The sequence below is a fragment of the Rissa tridactyla genome, chromosome 2 (assembly GCF_028500815.1).
Source record: "Rissa tridactyla isolate bRisTri1 chromosome 2, bRisTri1.patW.cur.20221130, whole genome shotgun sequence".
Classification (NCBI taxonomy): Eukaryota; Metazoa; Chordata; class Aves; order Charadriiformes; family Laridae; genus Rissa; species Rissa tridactyla.
Window position 1 is genome coordinate 167,800,423 of NC_071467.1, and position 21,011 is coordinate 167,821,433.

The window sequence follows — 21,011 nt, forward strand, 5'->3', positions numbered from 1 at the left end:
GATGCTCCCGGTGCCCAATATTCCCAGTGCTCCCGGTACCCTGTGCCCGATGTTCCCGGTGCCGATGCTCCCGGTGCTCCCGGTGCTCCCGGTGCTCCCGGTGCTCCCGGTGCCGACGCTCCCGGTGCTCCCGGTGCTCCCGGTGCTCGGCCCCGGCCGGTCGCTGCGTTCCCACCCCCTCCCTCCCCTTCCGGGCCCGCCCCGACCGTGACTCCGCCGGCGCCATCTCGGCGCTCGGCACCGGGGAACCTCCGCATCCTCCCCCGTGGCCGTTCCCCACGCCCCCCCCCCCGCCCCCGGGCAGAGATGCAGCGGGTGAGACCGACCGGGGACCACCCCCCCCACTACCGGGGCCGGGAAGCGGCGGGGGGGGGGGGCGGCGGGGGGCCGGGCGGGGGGGGAACCCCCCCGCCCGGCCCCCCGCCGCCCCCCCCCCCGCCGCTTCCCGGCCCCAGCATCCCGGTTTCGGCAGCATCCAGTGACCGTGACTGCAGCCCCCCCCCACCTTTAAACCGTGGGGTCCAGCCAGGGGACGGTGCTGGGGGTCCCCCTAAGCGCCCCCCCCCCCCGGCACACACACACCCCCCCCCCCCCACCTTGTCCCTCGTGTTTTCCAGGGCGCCGTGACTTTCGAGGACGTGGCCATCTACTTCTCCCCCGAGGAGTGGGTCTTGCTGGCCGCGTGGCAACGGGAACTCTACCGGGAGGTCATGATGGACAACTATGATCTGGTCGCCAGCTTGGGTAAGGGGGAGCCCCCGGGGCTGGGAGGGGGGACGGGGGTTCAGCTGCGGGGTCCGGAGGCTCAGGTTGGGCCTCCGGAGGCTCAGCTGGGGGTCCGGAGGTTCAGCCTGGGGGTCTGAAGGCTCATACTGAGCACCCAGAGCCTGAGCCTGGGGGTCCGGAGGCTGAGCTAGGGGTCCAGAGGTTCACCCTGGGGGTCCGAAGGGTCATACCGGGCACCCCGAGGCTCAGCCCAGGGGTCTGGAGGCTCAGCTGGGGGTCCGGAGGCTCATACCAGGCATCCAGAGGCTGAGCCTGGGGGTCTGGAGGCTCAGCTGGGCGTCCAGAGGTTCACCCTGGGGGTCCGAAGGGTCATACCGGGCACCCCGAGGCTCAGCCCAGGGGTCTGGAGGCTGAGCCTGGGGGTCTGGAGGCTCAGCTGGGGGTCCAGAAGTTCACCCTGGGGGTCCAAAGGGTCATACCGGGCACCCAGAGGCTCAACCCGGGGGTCGGAGGCTCAGCCTGGGGTCCAGAGGTTCAACCTGGGGGCCTGAAGGCTCATTACCGGGGGTCCAGAGGTTCGTACTGGGCACCCAGAAGCTCAGCCTGGGGGTGCGGAAGCTCAGCTGGAGAGTCTGGAGGCTGAATTGGGGGTCCGGAGGCTCAGGCAGGGGTCTGGGGGCTCAGCCTGGGAGACCAGAGTCTCAGCCTGGGGGTCCGGAGGCTCTGTCTGGGGGTCCAGAGGTTCAGCCAGGGGTCCGCAGTGTCAGCCTGGGGGTCTGGAGGCTCAGCCCGGGGTTCTGGAGGCTCAGCCCGGGGGTCCGAAGGCTCAGGCTGGGAGTCCAGAGTCTCAGCCTGGGGGTCCGGAGGCTCCGCCGGAGGGTCTGGAGGTTCAGACGGGGGGTCCGGCGGCTCAGCCGGGGGTCCGCAGCCTGATCCCCTCTGCGCGGGGGAGGGCAGACGCGACCTGCCGTCTCTGCAGGCGGAGCGGGGCAGCAGCCTGCCCGCTGCCCACCCCGGTCCGGCCCCGGTGTGTGAGGACTGACGGCTCCAGGTACCCCCAGCCCTGCTGCTCCCCACCCCGCTGCGCCCCGGTTCGCTGCCGCCGCCGGGGCTGGCACCGGCAGCTCCCTCCCGCGGACCCCGGCAGCCCCCTGTCCCCGCTGCTCCCGCAGCCGGCGTCCCCCGGGCGCGTGCCCCCCCCCCCGGTGCCGGTGACGCCCTGCGGGTGGCTCGGGTGGGTGCTGAGGTTTCTCTCTCCCCCACAGGCCCCGACTCCAGGCTCATCTACAAAATGGAGCCCGGGGAGGAGCTGCGCGGGGGGGACGGCGGAGCTCCTGACGCCTCTGCCACCCGTGAGTGACCGCAGGGACCCCCCCGCGTGGCCGGGGTCCCCGGGCTGGGAAACCAGTGCCGGTTGGATAAGTTAGAGGCGGAAGCCGCGCGCGTGGCACGAGGTGGCTGCCCCCAGCCGGACCCCCACCGTGCCGGGGTCCCGTCTGACGTCCTCGCCGGGGGGGGGTTTGGGTGTCCCCACCTTGTCCCGTCGGTGCTGCCGGGGCGAGGGGAGGCTGCGGCGGGCGACGGGCCGGTCCCGCGGGCACGGGGACTGTCACAGGTCTGCGCCCCCGCGCCGGGACACCCCCCTGCCATTAATGTCCCCCCCGTTCCCGACAGCTCCCTGGGGCGGGACGGCGGGCGAGGACCTGTCTGAGGACGAGGAGCGGGGACGCTGGGTCCCCTCGGCGTCTTCGGCCGAGGAGTCGGGGTACCCCGCGCTCTGCCCCGGCTGGTGCGAGGCGGAACCGGGGGCCTGGGCCGGGGACGACCCCCCGGAGCTGCCGCTGGAGGTGACGGGGGGCCGGGGGCCGCTCATCTGCGGCACCTGCGGGCAGAGCTTCGAGGATGAAGCCGGGCTGAGCGCGCACCAGGGCGAGCACCCGGCCCTGGCGCCCTCCCACCGGTGCGGCGCCTGCGGCAAAGCTTTCCGCCACCGCTGCAACCTCCTGACGCACAAGAAGCACCGGGGCCGACACCGGTACGACTGCGCCGATTGCGGCAGCACCTTCTGCTTGAAAGGCGACCTGCTGCGGCACCGGGCCAGCCACGGCGGCGAGGGCGGCTACTCCTGCCCGCTCTGCGGGGACAGCTTCCGCCACAAGCGCGACCTGCAGGCGCACCGCAAGGAGCACGCCGGCGACCCGCGCCGCCAGTGCCCCGAGTGCCAGAAACGCTTCGAGGACGAGGCCAGCCTCAGCCGGCACCGGGCGGCCCACCGGGAGGACAGACCCTTCCTCTGCGGGCGCTGCGACCGCAGCTTCAGCTGGAAGGAGAGCCTGCTCATCCACCAGCGCAGCCACGCGCAGGAGCGCTCCCACACCTGCCCCGACTGCGGCCGCGGCTTCAGCCGCAGCGGCAACCTGGTGCTGCACCAGCGCGTCCACACGGGCGAGCGGCCCTTCGCCTGCCCCCAGTGCGACAAGTCCTTCCGCAACAAGGCCAACCTCATCACCCACAAGAAGCTCCACCGGCGCTACAGGACCTTCGCCTGCCCCCAGTGCCGCCTGGGCTTCAGCTCCAAGGGGAAACTCCTCTTGCACCAGCGGGGCCACGGCGAGGGGGACGGGGGGACCCTCGGGGACGGCGACGACCCGGCCGGCTGCCAGCAGTAGCGGCGGACGCTCTGGAGCGCGGGAGGGGGCTTGTCCCCGCGCGGAGGGGCAGGAGGGTCCTCATCCTGCCCCCGAAGGACACGGCTTTGGCTGGCGCCCACCTTCCTCCTCCTCCTCCTCCTCTCCGGAGCTCGGCACCCCGCGCCCTCCAGGACCTGCGCGCCCTGCGCTCCCCTCCCCTTTGGACCTCGAGAAATCCCTCCCGGGCCCTTCTCTGTTTTTCAGCTTTGAAAATATCCCTCCTGGGCGCTTCCCAGTTCTCCCAGTCCCACCAGTGCCCTGCCCCCGCCTGCCGGGTGTCTCCTTGTCTGTATTTAAAGGCAGAAGAGAGCGATGGGAGCCCTGGAGTCTGGGAGCTCTGGAGTCTGGTCTCGTCCTGTGCCGGGGAGGGGGCAGGAAGAAGCCGGGGGGGGGCCGCAGGCCGCGGTGGGCGCTGGCGCGGGGCTGGGGGGGCACTGGGGGGGCTCCCGAGCGCTGGCGTGGGCAGCGCTGCCGCCTCCGGGGCGCCGAGGTGCGGACGGGGTTGGCCACAACATGGTGGGCGAGTGGGGGGACGTTATTCCCAACGGTGCGTCGGTGCCCGCGGTTACTCGAGGAGGGGGCGGGGGACAACCCTGCCGACCCCCCCGGCCTGGCTGGTGACGCTTTATTGAGGCCACCGAAGTGGAAACTCAGCTGCCGGCGGGTGGTGGAGCTGAAGCCCCCGCTGGCGCTGCCCGCACAACCAGCTGGACACCATGGTGGCCAGTGCCACCGGCGTGATGGCAACCTGCTGTGCCCTCTGCAACATCTGGAGGCGGAGGGTGAACATCCGCGTGGGGAGGGGCAGGAGGTGGGGGTGCCATCTGCGCCGGCAACGAAGGACTTGAGCCATCCCGGTCGCCCGGCCTGTCCCCGCGCCGCCTACTTCAGTTTTGGGGAGTGTGGCCACCCGGTTCGGTTGGTGGCCGGTGGCTTTTCCCTTGAGCAGCACCCAGTAGCGGGCCGGGCGGGGGGGTTTCTCCCGGTTTCTCCCGGCAGGAGCGTGGGTTTGGTTGAGCGGGTGCCGGTGCCACCGCAGCGCCCTGCCGGCAGCGCCGCGCCTGCTCCGGGAGCGGAGAGGAGCCCGGCAGGGAAAAGCCAAGGTACGGCAGAAGGGAAACCGCAGTTCCTGGGCATCCTCCTCCTCCTCCTCCTCCTCCTGCCCAGTCTTTCCCCGACCTTGCCCGGGGAGCCCCCAACGTGTTGGTCCCCGAGGGGCGGGTGGCCGAGGTGCCGTTGGACGGGACGGTGGCCGCAGGTCCCTTCCAGCTGAACTATCCCAGTTCTGCCCTGTGCTGTGCTTTATTATTCCATTCTATGTTAATTCCCTGGAATTCCGGCATCGCAGCCAGCGCTTGTACTGGGGCGACCCCAGGGGGGCAAGCGCTGGCCCTGGGAGCCCCTGCGCTTGCCCCCTCTGGCTCCGGGAGCCGCGTGGTGACCGTGCTGTCCTGCCCGTGCCCCGCGGTCCTGCGCTGCCGTCGGCGTCGCGTCGCCCAGCCCTGCTCCCGTCCTCCCCGTGCGCTCCCGTGGCAGAGGCTGCCCGCTCACGAAACCTGGATTTAAACGCTCGGCGCTCGTGGGAGGCGAAGGCTCCGCCGCCTTCGGCGTTGCAGCGTCGACGGGATGGGCATCCTCTGCCTCGGGTCCTGCTCCCGCTCCTCCCTCCGCAGCCGGGGTGGCCATTTCCCCCCTCTGCAATCCCTTTCCAGATGCCCCGGCTGCTCCGGAGCCCACCCTGGCTCCGGCGCCGAGCCGAGGGGTGCAGAGGGAGGGAGGGGGTTGAGGGACTCAGGGTGTCGGGCCCTTTGCCGTCTCCGGGCTGGTCCCCGCTTCTCCAAGCGCCACATCCCACGCTCCTGCCCACTGGCTCCTCTGCCCCCTGCCCCTGTCGAGGCTGCCCCCAGCCCCGCTGTCGGGTGGGTGACAAGCAGGTGGCACGTCCCCCGTGTCCCGTCCCACCGCGGGTCTCTCCCTCTGCCCTCGCTGGCGCCCAGACCCGGCACCCTGCGACCCCCGGCCCCGCACCCCTTCCTGGCAGCTCCGACACTGAGCAGCGCAGCTTCCCCGCCCGCCTCCCCCGGCTGCTCCATCGCACCCACGTCCCCATGTCCCCCTGTCCCCGTGTCCCCACGTCCCCTTATCCTGCGGCGGTTCCTCACCTGCGGGCTCCTCCGCGAGCTGTGCGTTGTCAGAACGGGTTTTCCCACATGACTGTATCATGGTCCCAGTAACGCGCCCTGCCCCCAGTGGGACCGGCCGCTCCAGGGTGTACCGGGCTGCACCCCACAGGCCACCCCACAGAGCATCCCGCTCTGGGAGACACCGGAACATCCCGGCCCAGGGAAAACCGGAGCATCCTGGCCGGGGGGGACGGCAGAGCATTCTGGCTCGGGGGCCACCAGAACATCCTGGCTCAGGGAAAATCGGAGCATCCCGGTCTGGAGGACAGTGGAACATCCCAGCTCGGGGGACACTGGAACATCCTGGTCCAGGGACACTGGAGCATCCCAGTCTGGGGGACAGCAGAGCGTCCACGTCCAGGGGACACTGGAGCATCCGCATCCAGGGACCAATGGAGCATCTTGCCCTGGGGGAGATCAGAGCATCCTGGCCTGGGGGACACTGGAGCATCCCAGTCTTGGGGAGACCGGAGCATCCCAATCCGGGGACAAAGGAGCATCCTGGCCCAGGGGACATCGGAGCATCCTGGTCTGGGGGAGACAGGAGCGTCCTGGTCCAGAAGAGATCAGAGAATCCTGGTCTGAGGAACAGCGGCGCATCCCAGTTCAGGGACACCGGAGCATCCTGGCCCAGGGGACATCGGTGCATGCCAGTTTTGGGGAGACCGGAGCGTCCCAATCCGGAGACAAAGGAGCATCCTGGTCTGGGGAACAACGGCGCATCCCAGTTCAGGGACACCGGAGCATCCTGGCCCAAGGGACATCGGTGCATGCCAGTTTTGGGGAGACCGGAGCGTCCCAATCCGGAGACGAAGGAGCATCCTGTCCCAGGGGACATTGGAGCATCCTGGTCTGGGGGAGACAGGAGTGTCCCAGTCCAGAAGAGATCAGAGAATCCCGGTCTGGGGAACAACGGCGCATCCCGGTTCAGGGACACTGGAGCATCCCAGTCTTGGGGAGACCGGAGCGTCCCAATCCGGAGACAAAGGAGCATCCTGTCCCAGGGGACATCGGTGTATCCCAGTTCAGGGACACCGGAGCATCCTGGCCCAAGGGACATCGGTGCATGCCAGTTTTGGGGAGACCGGAGCATCCCAATCCGGGGAGAAAGGAGCATCCCGGTCCAGGTACATCAGAGCATCCCAGACTGGGGAACAACGCAACATCCCGGTTCAGGGACACTGGAGCATCCCAGTCTTAGGGAGACCAGAGCGTCCCAATCCGGAGACAAAGGAGCATCCTGTCCCAGGGGACATCGGAGCATCCTGGTCTGGGGAACAACGGCGCATCCCAGTTCAGGGACACCAGAGCATCCTGGCCCAGGGGACATTGGTGCATGCCAGTTTTGGGGAGACCGGAGCGTCCCAATCCGGAGACAAAGGAGCATCCTGGTCCAGGGACATCGGAGCATCCTGGTCTGGGGAACAACGGTGCATCCTGGTTCAGGGACACTGGAACATCCCAGTCTTGGGGAGACCGGAGCATCCCAATCCGGGGAGAAAGGAGCATCCCAGTCCACGTACATCAGGGCATCCCAGCCTGGGGGAGACAGGAGCGTCCCAGTCCGGAAGAGATCACAGAATCCCAGTCTGGGGAACAACGGTGCATCCCGGTTCAGGGACACCGGAGCATCCCAGTTTTGGGGAGACCGGAGCATCCCAATCCGGGGAGAAAGGAGCATCCCAGTCCACGTACATCAGGGCATCCCAGCCTGGGGGAGACAGGAGCGTCCCAGTCCGGAAGAGATCAGAGCATCCCGGTCTGGGGAACAACGGTGCATCCCGGTTCAGGGACACTGGAGCATCCCAGTCTTGGGGAGACCGGAGCATCCCAATCCGGGGACAAAGGAGCATCCCAGTCCACGTACATCAGGGCATCCCAGCCTGGGGGAGACAGGAGCGTCCCAGTCCGGAAGAGATCAGAGCATCCCGGTCTGGGGAACAACGGTGCATCCCGGTTCAGGGACACTGGAGCATCCCAGTCTTGGGGAGACCGGAGCATCCCAATCCGGGGACAAAGGAGCATCCTGGTCCAGGGACATCGGAGCATCCCGGTCTGGGGAACAGCGGCGCATCCCCGTTCAGGGACACCGGAGCATCCTGGCCCAGGGGACATCAGCGCATCCCAGTTTTGGGGACACCGGAGCATCCCAGTCGGGGGAGGAAGGATCATCCCGGTCCAGGTACACCGGGGCATCCCGGCGCGGGGGGGGCCCGGCGCGTGGCGGGGTGTGTGTGGGGGGGCGGCCGGCAGGTCCGGGGGCGGGGGGGGGCCGGACTACAGCTCCCGGCAGGCAGCGGGCGGGAGCCCTTTGTCTGCCTCGCCCCGTGCGCCGCCCGCCCCGGTGCGCTCCTGCGGCCGGCGGCCATCGGCGGCGATGCCCGGTCCGCCGCCCCTCTGAGCGCCGCGGTGAGCGCGGGGCCGGGCCGGGGGCAGCGGGAGGGGGCACCGGGACGGGGGGGGGCAGCGGGAGGGGGGCAGCGGGAAAAGCGGGGGGGGGGGGGTGGGGGGAACACCGGGAAAAGCGGGGGGTAGCGGGAGGGGGGCACCGGGAAAAGCGGGGGGGGGGTGTGTGGGGGGAACACCGGGAAAAGCGGGGGGTAGCGGGAGGGGGGCACCGGGAAAAGCGGGGGGCAGCGGGAGGGGGCACCGGGACGGGGAGGGGCAGCGGGAGGGGGGCACCGGGAAAAGCGGGGGGTGGGGGGAACACCGGGAAAAGCGGGGGGTAGCGGGAGGGGGCACCGGGACGGGGGGGGGCAGCGGGAGGGGGGCACCGGGAAAAGCGGGGGGTGGGGGGTGGGGGGAACACCGGGAAAAGCGGGGGGTAGCGGGAGGGGGGCACCGGGAAAAGCGGGGGGCAGCGGGAGGGGGCACCGGGACAGGCGTGGGGCAGCGGGAGGGGGGCACCGGGAAAAGCGGGGGGGGAGGGGTGGGGGGAACACCGGGAAAAGCGTGGGGTAGCGGGAGGGGGGCACCGGGAAAAGCGGGGGGCAGCGGGAGGGGGGCACCGGGACAGGCGGGGGGGAGTCGGGAGGGGGGACAGTGGGGCGGGGGAGGGGGGGCACCGGGAGAGGGGACAGCGGGACAGGTCGGGGGGGGGGGCACCGGGAAAAGCGAGGGTCAGCGGGAGGGGGGCACCGGGACAGGTGGGGGGGGCACCGGGAAAAACAGGGGGGGAGTCGGGAGGGGGGATAGTGGGGCGGGGTGGGGGGGGGGGCACCGGGACAGGCGGGGGGGACACCGAGACAGGCGGGGGACAGCGGGAGGGAGGTCACCGGGACAGGCTTGGGGGGGGAGGGGGGGGGCAGCAGGAACACCGGCACAGGTGGGGTGCACCGGGGGGGGGGGGACACTGGGACAGGAGTGGGGGGGGGGGGGGCAGTGGGGCAGTTGGGGGTCACCAGGAGGGTGGACACCGGTCTGGGGAGTACAGCGGGGACAGCCTGGGGGACAGCGTGGGGGGGGGGGGGTGTGAGTCGGGGATGGGGACACCATGGGGGGGGCTGCCAGGCCCGGCCACCCCCCCCACCGTGTCCCCTTCCCCCGGTGGGTGGGGGACTGGGAGGCTGCTGGGGACGGCGCTGCGGGTGTCTGGCTGCCCCCTGGGCCTGAGCACCCCCGTACCCCTCCGACCCCCCAAAAAAAGAGCCCGGGTTCCAGCCATCCCAGTAGCTGGGGTGGTCGTGGGGGCTGCCGCTGCTGGCCAGGCTGGGGAGGGGGATGCGCAGGTGGCGGCGCGGGGGGGGTGTGGGGGGTGCCGGCCCCCCGGAGGAGGGGTACCTCCAGCACCGCCGTGGGGCAGGGTGAGGGATGGGGCTGCCGTTCCCAGCCCCGTGTCCCGCGGGAAAGTGTGTGTGGGGTGTCACCCCCAGCACCCCAACTGCCCAGGGGCCTGCGGAGCACCCGCTGCTCCGGCACCCGTTGGCCCCCCCCCCCCCCGAGACCCCCCGGGCGATTTCTTTGCAGGGTGCTGGTGGGTGCCCGTGCAGGGCCCCCAGGACCAGGGACGCTCGTCTTGTTCTCGGAAGTGTCCGCCATCAGACCTGGAAAATAAACCCTCATAAAGCAGGACGGCACTTGCCGTCGCGTGGCTCGCGACCCCCGGGGCTGGCTCTGCCCAAGCGGTAGCCATTTAATGAGCCGTTTGGGTCAGGAGCGGGGGCCGGTACGAGCCAACAGCCCCATGGTACCGGCCCTTTTCCCGAGCCGAGCCCCGCGGCGGCTCTGCCGGCAGCCTCCGACCGCAGGAACTTCTGCCGCGGTTCCATCCAGGGTGCGGGGAGCCGTGGGGTGACGGGGCAGGGAGCGGCGCTCGCCCCCCCTCTGCTCTCTCCGGGACCCCGGGGGTCCCAGGCCGGGGAGGGGGCCGTGCCGTGGGCACAGGGATGGCACCGTTTGCTTTTCCCCCGGGCCTGGGAGGAGCGGCGTGATGGGACGGGGGGAGTTATTGTGGTTTCAAGGATGCGGCTGAGGTGGAAGCGGTGCAGGCTCCGGCTGGCTCCTGCCCAAGCTCATCCCAAAATTCCCTGGCTGGGGGGCACCGGGGAGCGGGATGGGGCTGGTCCTGCTCCCGCGCACGGCGGGAGAGAGCCAACCTCTCCTGCTCAGAAACAACCGAACCCCAACAACCCCCCCAGCCCCCTGTTCCTGCCACCATCCGCACCCCGCTACGTGCCCTCCCGGCCCCGGGCGCTGGCGGGGGTCCCTGGGCAGGACCCCGTCCCCGTCCTTAGAGCAGGGAGGAGGAGGAGGAGGAGGAGGAGGAGCAGGGTGGGCAGCCCCCATCCCCCCAGCCCAGCCGGGGCTGCTCCGGTGACCCCCGTGTCGGAGGGGGCTGCGGTGGGCTGAGACCTGCCCGCGCTTGTGGCCTGAGTCCCCGAAGCGCCGGTGGGGACGGAGCCGCTGTCGGGGGGTCGGTGCGGGGGGGCAGCGGGCGTTTGGGGACAGGCGAGACGGAGCTCATGGTGGGGGGACGGTGGCACCCACCTGCCCCTGTCACCCCTCGGTCTCAGGCCTCGGCGTGGCCGGTGGCTTTGGCACGATGCTTGCCTTCGTCCTGCGTGGCAGCCAGCGGCAGTGGGGGCTGTGGGTCCCGGGGGGCTGGCAACAAGCCCGGGGGGACAGGGAGGCCGCCTGTCCCTCGCGGCAGCGCTGCGGGGGCCAGCGCTTGCCACGCAGAGCGAGCAGGAGCGTTGCTGAGCCCATTCCCAATTTAATCCTGGGATTAATCCCAGTCTCTCGGGGCCGAGTTGCCGGTCCCCGGCCGAGGGACCCCGTCGGGCGGGCAGGGAGCCAGGGAGCTCTGGGCTTGCGCCCTCTCCGGCAGCACTTGCCGCCCATGTTCGGGGCAAGGAAACCGTGGGGTAGGAAACCTCGGGAACGGGCAGCTGCTCTTGGGCTGCTTTGTCGGCAGCGGGTGCCCACGGAGCGCCCCGTCCGTGTTGCTGCCGGTGCCCCCGCGCGCGGCACTGACCGTCCCGGTGAGGTGTCCGGGTCTGGCAACAATTGCGTGTGGATGGTGGACACGGCTCGGCGCCTGCGGCACCTCTCCCCTCCTTCCCGGCGAAGGCTGGGGGCTGCCGCGTCTCCCTGCGGACGCCGGTGCTGGCATGGGCCCTGCCGAGCCTCCCCTCCTGTGGCTGCCCCCCGCCCCGGGGACGAGCAGCTCTTTTCTGCGCCGTTTCCCCCCTAAATCCCTGTTCCTCGGAGATTCCCCTTCGCTCTGCCCCCGTTCCGCTGCCGGCCCCCCATCGCCGTCGCCGGGCTGGAAGGAGCGTCTGGGGGTTGGTGATTTGGGTGACGACGGGGTGACCTGGCGCCCAGCCCGTGCCGCCATGCGCCGTGCGGCCCCCGCGCTGTCCTCAGCCCCACTGCTGGGCTGGGAGGCGGGGGGGTGATGGGGGTCTGGGGATGGGATGGAGGAGGGGGCATCGGCACAGCCCGGAGCCGGGAGCCCGGAGGTCGGCGTCCTCCGGAGCATCCGTGTGTCTGTGGGCGCTCCCGGGCACCGGGGGAGGCTGGAAAGAGACTCTCCCCTCCCTCGGGCAGGTTCTTCGGGAGGGAGCCCCGGGACCCCCCCGGCGATGGAGCGAGAGGAGAAGCCGTTTGGGGGGGGTCCCCAGGACGCCGCGCTCCGGGGGACGCCCAGCACCTGCGGCACAGGTGAGGCTGCCGAAAGCTGCCGCCGGGACCCAGCTGCCCTGGCACCGCGGGGACTTCCCAGCCCCCCCCTCCCCAGGCCCTGAGACCCCCCCTGCTCCGAGCTGCCGCCTCCCGCGGAGCCAGGCAGGGTGTTGGTGTGGGGGACGCCGTGCCCGGCACCGGGATGGTTTCGGCTGGGTGAGGGTCCTCCTTGGGCAGCAGGGAGGGACGAGCCATCGCTGCCCACGGCTGGGTGGGGGTCTGTGGCTTGGTCCCCTGCTTCCCCCCCCCCATAGTACCCAGGGGGCGGTTTCGTGTCCCCGTGCCCGGCGCAGGGCTGCGGAGGGAGCGTGGCATCCATGGTGGCACCGCCGGGCCACCCAGGAGCCCAAAATCGGCTTCGTCTTCCTCAGGAAAGGGCTGGGCCGGAGTGAAGTGTGAGATCGCGGTGAAAACGGAGCCGGAGGACGAGTCCTACATCAGCTGTCCCCAGGGCCTGGGTGCCACCCTCCCCGCTGTCCCCAGCGTCCCCAGCCACCCCAGCGCCGGTGAGCAGAGGGGGCGGCCGGGGGAGGGCTGGGAGCTTGGTGAGACCCCCGGGCTGGAGTCCCCTGTCCCATACGGACCGCTCCGGCTGACGTCCCGTCTCCGGGTGACATCCGCGTGGGGACGTGGGAGAGGCCGTCGCAGCAGGGAGCGTTGCTGCGGCAGGGCGTGCCCAGCGCCGTTTGGGAACTGGGAATGTTCCCCTCTGGAGGAAAAGGAGCGGTTCCTTTTCTTGCCTTACAAACATTTAATAACTGGGGGTGTTTCGGGTCCCCCCGGTTCGGACGTCCCCAAGGGCTGGGTGTCAGCAGGGGCAGAGCGTGGGGACGTCCCCAAGGGCTGGGTGTCAGCAGGGGCAGAGCGTGGGGACATCCCCAGGGGCTGGGTGCCGGCATGGGGCAGAGCGTGGGGACGTCCCCAAGGGCTGGGTGTCAGCAGGGGCAGAGCGTGGGGACGTCCCCGAGGGCTGGGTGCTGGCATGGGGCAGAGCATGGGGACGTCACCAGGGGCTGGGTGCTGGCATGGGGCAGAGCGTGGGGACGTCCCTGAGGGCTGGGTGTCAGCAGGGGCAGAGCGTGGGGATGTCCCCAAGGGCTGGGTGCTGGCATGGGGCAGAGCATGGGGACGTCCCCGAGGGCTGGGTGTCAGCAGGGGCAGAGCGTGGGGACATCCCCGAGGGCTGGGTGCCAGCAGGGGCAGATGGCGGGGATGTCCCCGAGGGCTCGGTCCGTCCCCGAGCGGCCGCGCGGGCTGTGCCTTTGCTCCCACAGGCATCAAGGCAGAGACGGTCGTTAAAAGCGAGGCCGAGGACGAGGCGTACGGCGGGTTCTGCCCCGGTGACCCGCAGGGGGACGTCCCCCACCACCCCGCTGCCTGTGAGTGGGGCTGGGGGTCCTGGGGGGGGGACACGTCACAGCCGGCGGCGCGGGGCAGGTGGGTGCCGGGTGGGAGACGGGTTTGGCCGAGGGCACGCGGCTGGGCACCGGGGCGTGGAAGAGCCGCCCCCCCGCCTTGGTGTCCCCCCCCGCTGCCACCCGCCCGCGGGGTCGTTTCATCCCTCCGTGCCCCCGCTGCCGTGGGGGGCTGCTGCCCGCGCTGCCTGCCCGCAAATGCTGCCTGCCGGGGCTGTCGGAGACGGCTGTCCCATGTCACCCAGGGGACGGTGACACTCTCCCGTGCCACCCTGGGGGTGGTGACATTGTCCCATGCCACCTGGGGGTGGTGAAACTGTCCTGTGCTACCTGGGGGATGGTGACAGTGTCCCACGCCACCCTGAGGATGGTGGCACTCTGTCCCATGCCACCCTGGGGGTGGTGACACTTTGTTCCTTGCCGCCCAGGGCATGGTAACGCTGTCCTGTGCCACCCAGGGTGTGGTGACAGTGTCCCACACCACCCCGGGGATGGTGACACTCTGTTACATGCCACCGAGGTGATGGTGATGCTGTCCCATGCCACCCTGGAGATGGTCACACTGTCCCACGCCACCCGGGCATGGTGACGCTCTGTCCTATACCACCCTGGGGATGGTGACACTCTCTCTTGTGCCACCGTGGGGGTGGTGACACTGTCTCATGCCAGCCTGGGGATGGTAACACTCCAGCTCATGCCACCCTGGGGGTGGTGACACTGTCCCACACCACCTGGGGCATGGTGACACTGTCCCACACCAACCCGAGGATGGTGACACTCTGTCCTGTGCCACTCTGGGGCATGGTGACACTGTCCCACACCACTCTGGTGGTGGTAACAGTGTCCCACGCCACCCTGGGGATGGTGACACTGTTCCATGCCACCCTGGGGATGGTGACAGTCAGTCCTGTGCCACCCTGGGGGTGGTGACACTTTGTCCCTTGCTACCCAGGGGATGGTGACACTGTCCCGTGCCACCCAGGCGTGGTGACACTCTGTCCCATACCAGCCTGGGGGTGGTGACACTCTCCCACGCCACCTGGGGGATGGTGACAGTGTCCCACGCCACCCTGAGGATGGTGGCACTCTGTCCCGCGCCACCCTGGGGATGGAGAGACTCTGTGGGAGTCCCACGAGAGCCCAGCGCTGCCCTTCCCGCCGGCGGCGCTGCCAGCCGGGTGGAGAGCCGTCCCGCGGCCCCTCTGGCACGGCCTGCGCCCGCCGCAGCCCCGCGCTCTCCGCCCGCAGGCGACGCCAAGCCCGAGATCATCGTGAAGGTGGAGCCGGAGGAGGAGCCGCTCATCGGGTGCCCCCGCGCTCTGGGTGACCCAGGAGCTGCCGGCCACCGCGGCGGCGCAGGAGAGCACCGGGGTGAGCACCGGGGCGGCTCTGGGGGCGGCAGGGGGACGAGGGGAGGGAGGCGTAGGGACACGCGCCCCGGCACGCTGGGTGCGTGGCAAGGGAAGGCTCCTCGGCGGCCACGCGGCGTGCGGGGGCAGGTCAGCCTGCCGAGGGCTGGGGGGTCCTGCCCTGCGTACCCGAAATGGGCCGGTTCCTGCGGAAGGGGATGCAGAAGCGTCGTCCGGGCGGTTGGGCTCGGCTGAAATGTCCTCGCGGCTCCTGAGGGAGCTCTGGAGGGGGTGGCCGGGGGGGCAGCGGCTGCTGCCGGGCTCGAGCAAGGCTTTTGGAGGCCAATGGAAGCCGAAAGCTTCATCCAGAGGCCGGTGGATGGGGCAGGCACTGCCAGGCTGGGCTGGGAACGGCTCCCAAAGGGGACCCGAGCCTTCGGTGGTGCCCTCGGCAGAAAGCCGCGGGGAGGGACCCCCGGTGCCACTGCCAGCCGTCCAGGAGAGCTGCTCGTCGTGTGTCACTGGGAGAGCTGGGGGGGTTCAGCCTGGAGAAGAGAAGGCTCCGGGGAGACCTTCCAGCCCCTTCCAGTCCCTCAAGGGGCTCCAGGAAAGCTGGGGAGGGACTCTGGAGCAGGGAGGGGAGCCATGGGACGAGGGGGAAGGGTTTTCCACTGACAGAGGGGAGACTGAGATGAGATGTGAGGCAGAAATTGTTGGCTGTGAGGGGGGTGAGCCCCTGGCCCAGGTTGCCCAGAGAAGCTGTGGCTGCCCCATCCCTGGAGGGGTTCAAGGCCAGGTTGGACGGGGCTTGGAGCAACCTGGGCTGGTGGGAGGTGTCCCTGCCCAGGGCAGGGGGTGGCACTGGGTGGCCTTTAAGGTCCCTTCCCACCCAAACCAGTCTGTGACTCTATGACTCTGCTTGTCCAGGCAGCCTCGGCAGCCAGAAATCCTTGCACGATTTGCACGTCTTGCACGAGGGGTCCGAGCACCTCCCCGGGGTCCCTGGCAGCGATGCCGTCCCTGCTTGCTCCCCGCAGTGCGCGCTGGGGCGGTTGGCAGTGCTGGGGGGGCAGCCCGTGATCCCCTGCCCCGAGCTCCCCAAACGGACCCCAAATGGACCCCCACGGCTGCAAATCCCCCGGGTTTTTGCATCGTCCCCCACCCTCCTGCGTCAGGAAATCCCAGCCCCGTGCTGGCCTCGCCGCCCTCGCTGCTCCCGCTCGCCCTGCGCTGGCGCCACCCGTCTCGGGGTCTCCCGGGGGGCTCTGAGTTGCCCCCGTGGCACAAAAGGGACTCTCAGGCCCAAGCTGTGGGGAGACGTCTGCAGTTTTGGCTTTGGAGAAGAGATGGCACGTGGCGCCTTTGGGTGCTCTGGGACCCGGCGGTGGCTCCATGGGGGATGTGGGACCTGACTGGGTGCCGAGGACGGGGTGGCTCAGTCCAGCTTCTCCGTCACCCGGATGCGCTGGGACCCCCGGAGCCGGGACCCTGCAGGTCCCGGCCAGTCCCACGGCGGTGCCGGGGCAGGGAGAGGTGCTGGTGCCCCGGTGACGGGGGGAGCGGGTTGGAGGTCCCCGGCCACCTCGGTGCCGCAGCTGCCCCGTGCCCACCTCGATGGGTGCAGCTCTGCGCGAGCCCAGCACACGGGTAACACGCGTCAGAGATGTTCCAAAAAGGGAGTGGGGCTGCGGGGAGGGGGCGGGTGCGGCCGTGGGGGTCTCCAGGGAGGGCTCCGGAGCTGCGGCAGGTTACGGCACGGCTCCCCTTCTCTTGGCAGATGGGGACGGCGAGCGGTGTCCCAAGGAGGAGCCGGAGGAGGCAAAACCGGAGGCGGCTGAGCTGGGGAAGAGCCTGGGGGCTGCCTCGGGGGGCTCCCTCGGGCCCCGCGTCAGCCAGTGGACGGTGCGGCAGGCGTCGGGCGCCGTGGCCGAGCTCCGGTGCAGTCCGGCGGCGCCTGGGGGGCCGTGGGCCGCCACCGAGCCCCGGGGGCTCTGCCTGGAGAAGGCCAGGGCTCCGGTGGGGCCGGTGAGCAGCGCTGGGCAGAACCCCCCCTCCGCCTGCGGGGTGGGCAGCGCCACGGCCCCCGGCACCCAGCCGGCGCGGCGTCCCCGCAGCAACGCGGCCGAGCGTCCCTTCGCCTGCAGCGAGTGCGGGAAGAGCTTCCAGCACCGGGGGAACCTCATCACCCACCTGCGGGTGCACACCGGGGAGAAGCCCTTCGCCTGCACCGTCTGCGGCAAGAGCTTCAGCCAGAAGGGCGACCTGATGCGGCACCAGCGCATCCACACGGGCGAGAAGCCCTTCGAGTGCACCGTCTGCGGCAAGAGCTTCTGCTCCAAGCAGACCTTCATCCTGCACCAGCGCATCCACACGGGCGAGAAGCCTTTCTCCTGCACCGAGTGCGGCAAGAGCTTCAACCGCAAGGCCAACTTCATCACCCACCAGAAGATCCACCGCGGCGAGCGCCCCTTCATCTGCGCCGAGTGCGGCAAGGGCTTCTGCGCCAAGAAGACGTTCATCCTCCACCAGAAGATCCACATCGGCGACCGGCCCTTTGGCTGCTCCGAGTGCGGCAAGAGCTTCAGCCGCAACGGTGACCTGACGCGGCACCAGCGCATCCACACCGGCGAGCGCCCCTTCGCCTGCGCCGACTGCGGCAAGTGCTTCAGCCACAACGGCGAGCTCATCAAGCACCAGCGCATCCACACCGGCGAGAAGCCCTTCACCTGCACCGAGTGCGGGAAGAGCTTCAACCGCAAGGGCACCCTCATCACCCACCAGCGCATCCACACGGGCGAGCGCCCCTTCGTCTGTCCTGAGTGCGGCAAGACCTTCAACCTGAAGACCACGCTGATGAAGCACAAGCGCATCCACACGGGCGAGCGTCCCTTCACCTGCCTGGAGTGCGGGAAGAGCTTCAAGTACAAGGGCAACCTGCGGACCCACCACCTCACCCACACGGTGGAGCGGGTCTACCCCTGCACCGAGTGCGGCAAGATCTTCAGCCACAAGAAGGAGCTGACGGTGCACCAGGGCGCGCACGCGGAGGAGAGGATCCTCTCCTGCTGCCGGGAGGGAGAGTCCTTCAACCCCTTCCTCCCCATGCACCCGCTCCTCATGTCCTGCGCCCAGCTCCCGGTGCCGCTGGAAGCCTTGGCCAAGTACAAGTAGGAAGGCTGGCGGCAGCAGGGGAGAGCCCGGTGTCCTGCCCGGCGCACGTCCCCATGGCTGGAGCAGTGACAGGAGGAACGAGACCATCACTAGAGACTCGGCCCCGCTGTGGGGCCGATGGCGGGTCGGGGCTGGTCGTTTTCTCGGCTGTCTGGTGCCGCGGTGGAGCCCCGGGTCCCCGGGGAGGAGGCGCTGGCCGGGGATGCTGCCGGCTTTCGGCAGAGCTGGGGCCAGCGGCCGCTTGCGGGGACACGCAGCTGGGCTGGGACTCGGGCTGAGCGGGGCCGTGCTCTGGTCGGGGGGCGGGGGGGGGCCTTCGTCGTCCGCCACCCCAGAGCCGCTGTCTCTTTTGCTGTTTAGAAACCACCTAAAAGCAAATCTCGAGGGCAGGTGTGAAGACTGGGGTCACCTTGTCCCTCCCCGCCGGCGCTGGGCCGTGCCCTCGCTGGGTTTTCTGCCCCCGGCGCTGCATCCAGCCTGGCTCGGGCGCCTCCCTGCCATCCCCCCGCGCCGTGGGACCCCAGTTCAGCGGCCAGTTGGAAAGGGGCGATTCTGGAGCTGAGGGTCCTCGTTTCTCCTCGTCCCCATCCGACACGTAGAGGCTGGACTTGGAGAAGAGCCGACAGCTCAGCCCTTCCCCCCCCAGGCACAGCCCTCTGCCGTGATGCGGGATGGCAGACCCCGGCCCCGGGGGTGGCTCGGCACCCCCCCCACTTTTGTTTCCCACAAATCCCGTCACACTTTACCAAGCCTTGTTTTTGGAATCCTCCCTTCCCCGGCCAGCCCCTGCCGCGTCCCCGGGTTTATTCCCCCGTCGGGTGCCTCCCCCCGGGGCTGGCACCGCTCCCGGTGACTCCTCGCCGCGCTCCCACCAAAGCTGGGAAACAGACGGCAAAAGGCTTTTTTTTTTTTTCCCTTTTGCAGCCCAGGCTCCTTTGGCGGTGCCGTGGCGTGGGAGCAGCGGGCTGGAGGGGCCGGGCAGGGGTGCACCCCCAGCCCCTCTTTAATTCTCCAGGGAATTGCTGTGCCCGTCGGTTCCTCTGTTGGCATCTCCGGCGCGGGCTGATGGGAAGGGACCGGCCCCGGCCCCGTCTGCGTGGCGATCCTGATGCCGCAAACCCGTCCTCGCCTGGCGCTCGCCTTGGAAAGGGGCTTTGGTGAAAAATGAGTCTTTTATAGTGCGGATGAAGGGGACGCTGCGGGGCCCGGGGTGGGATTCGGGTTGTTCCTGGGCAAACCCCTTCCCTTGGCCGTTGTTCCTGCGAGAGGGGCGTTTCTGGAGGGGCCGTGGAGGCGAGAGGCCCTGGGCGATCTCCGCGTGGCGCGAGGTGACGCTCATCGCTTCCTTGCCTCAGTTTCCCCATCTGTAAAATGGGGGCAGTGCCTCTTGCTGCAGCTGCCCCCCGGGGTGGTGGGAGGGTTAACCCCTTCCTGACCGTGTGGGGTGGGGGGGGGAGTGCTGGGCTGGGTGGGGGGGTTACTGCTGCTGGGTAGCAGGGACTGCTCGTGGCTGAGGTGACGTGTGAGAATACCCCGAGTGAGCCCCTGAGATGCAGCGGGCAAGGACCACGTACGTGTATTTATAGCTCCAGTCTTTTCTTTTTCTAATCTAAAAACTAATAAAAAGTGAAAACCCCTACGGGACGTTTTTGGCTGGTGCAATTTTGCTTCTTATTTCTGCTGGCCCTGGCAGGCCGTCCCGCGCCGAGGGACCTGCCGCAGCCTGCGGGGGTCCGGCGTGTCTCCAGTTTGGGTCCAGCGCCTCGGCCGTGGAAGCTTCCCCCGGGACACCGGGATCCTGGCGCCGACGGTCCCCGGCACAGGCAGTGACCCCACGCCTGCGTGCAGCCCCCCCTCCGCAGAGGAGTTACCCCCAGCGCTGCCGCCCAAACACACCAGGGCACCCGCATCCCTGTGGGAGGGGCGTGGGGGGCACCCAAATCCCCGCAGGTGAGTGTATGGGGGGGGAGCACCCACATCCCCACATGGAAGGGCACCTGCATTCCCGTGGGTGTGTGTGGGGGGGACACCCACATCCCCATGGTCCCCGGTGCAGGTAGGGGCGGGGGGCAGTGGGCCTGCGGCACGGGGATGGGTGCTGCCCCCCACGGGGCTGCCACAGGGGTCCCGGCACTCCCTGGCTGCGGGCAACCGCCAAATGGGACCCCGGGAGGGGACCCCGGCCCCAACGGCTTCTCCCTCCCCTCCTCTGGCTTCCCCCTGTTCCGCCGCACCCCCCAGGACCCTGGTGCCCAGTGTCCCCCTGCCACCCCGGTGCTCCCCCGGTGCCCGGTGCTTGCCACCGCCCGGCCTTTCCCTGTCTCCCCGCGGGGTCCCTGTGCCAACACGGACGCGCTGCTCCGTGTCCCACCGCCCGCACCCCCCGGATCCGGCCCTGCCGACACCGGCGCTGGGAAGGGCTCGGCTCAACTTGAAATGGATGCTCAGACCCCCCCCCCGGGACACCCCTGCACATCGCCCTCCTGCGCTTCCTGGGTGCCAGTTTTTGTGCTGACAGGAGCTGCCAAAAATCCTATTTTCGTTGCTATTTCTCCCCTTTGCACCGAGCCGGGTGCGACTGTGCTGGGGCAGAGGAGGCGGAGAACCGGGGAGTAAAGTTAAACCCGGGACTTGAGTTGCGTGTTACGGGAATTACTGGAGCAGGAGCCCCTTGTTGGAGCCGGGTGGGAGCAAGGGGAGGAGTTCCCTGCAACGTCAAACCCCGTAACCTGGCCCAAAGGGCCCCGGGCCGGGGATTGGAACGGAAAGACCTTTAAATCGGTGCAACTCGTGGTTTGAGTGGCGTGGTGTAGGGATCGCTGTCGCAGGAACCACCCGCACGGGTGGAGGAGAAGCCTCCCACGAAGCGGTGCCGGCGCAGCAGTGACCCCACCTGAGCTGGCTTCGGCGCCAAGCGGCTCCTCGCAGCACCCCACCTCTCCTGCCCTGGGTGGCCGCCAGAACAGAGGGAGGCCAAAGCCACGCACCAGATGAACTCCGTGGACGTTCGCGGACACTCTACAGGGGTGGGCCATGGACTAGGGCGGTGATATCTTCCTGAGGAGGTACTGGGTAGTGCGGGACCTGAGCCTGACGTGAACGGCATGGGAAAAAGCGGTGGAGAATGTGTTGGTTTGGGCTGGGGTAGAGTTTCTTTTCTTCGTAGTGGTGAGCGTGGGGCTGTATTTGGGATTTCTGCTGGAAACAACGTTGGTAACACAGGGATGATTACCGCTGAGCAGTGATCAAAGGGAGTCAAGGCCTTTCCCGCCCCTCCGCCGCCCCGCCAGCGAG

At 69.7% G+C, this 21,011-nt stretch overlaps 2 protein-coding genes across 3 annotated transcripts in view; one reads left to right on the top strand and one right to left on the bottom strand.

Moving 5' to 3' along the window:
• LOC128904794 (uncharacterized) overlaps positions 1-21,011 on the bottom strand; it is a 137,243-nt gene that overhangs the window by 66,676 nt on the left and 49,556 nt on the right. The gene's annotated exons all lie outside the window — the stretch shown is intronic.
• On the top strand, positions 232-19,142 carry LOC128904782 (gastrula zinc finger protein XlCGF57.1-like). Of its 2 annotated transcripts, none has more exons than XM_054189485.1 (6): positions 232-315; positions 618-744; positions 1,992-2,078; positions 2,401-3,336; positions 8,680-8,687; positions 16,674-19,142. In XM_054189485.1, exons 1-6 carry the CDS (start codon positions 307-309, stop codon positions 17,715-17,717), a joined length of 2,211 nt encoding a protein of 736 aa, XP_054045460.1. In that variant the 5' UTR covers positions 232-306; the 3' UTR covers positions 17,718-19,142. The 2 variants fall into 2 exon arrangements, with proteins under 2 accessions (XP_054045460.1, XP_054045459.1); XM_054189484.1 differs by lacking the exons at positions 232-315; positions 618-744; positions 1,992-2,078; positions 2,401-3,336; positions 8,680-8,687 and adding exons at positions 7,933-8,008; positions 11,648-11,761; positions 12,154-12,288; positions 13,057-13,161; positions 14,446-14,568 and having other exon boundaries at positions 16,324-19,142.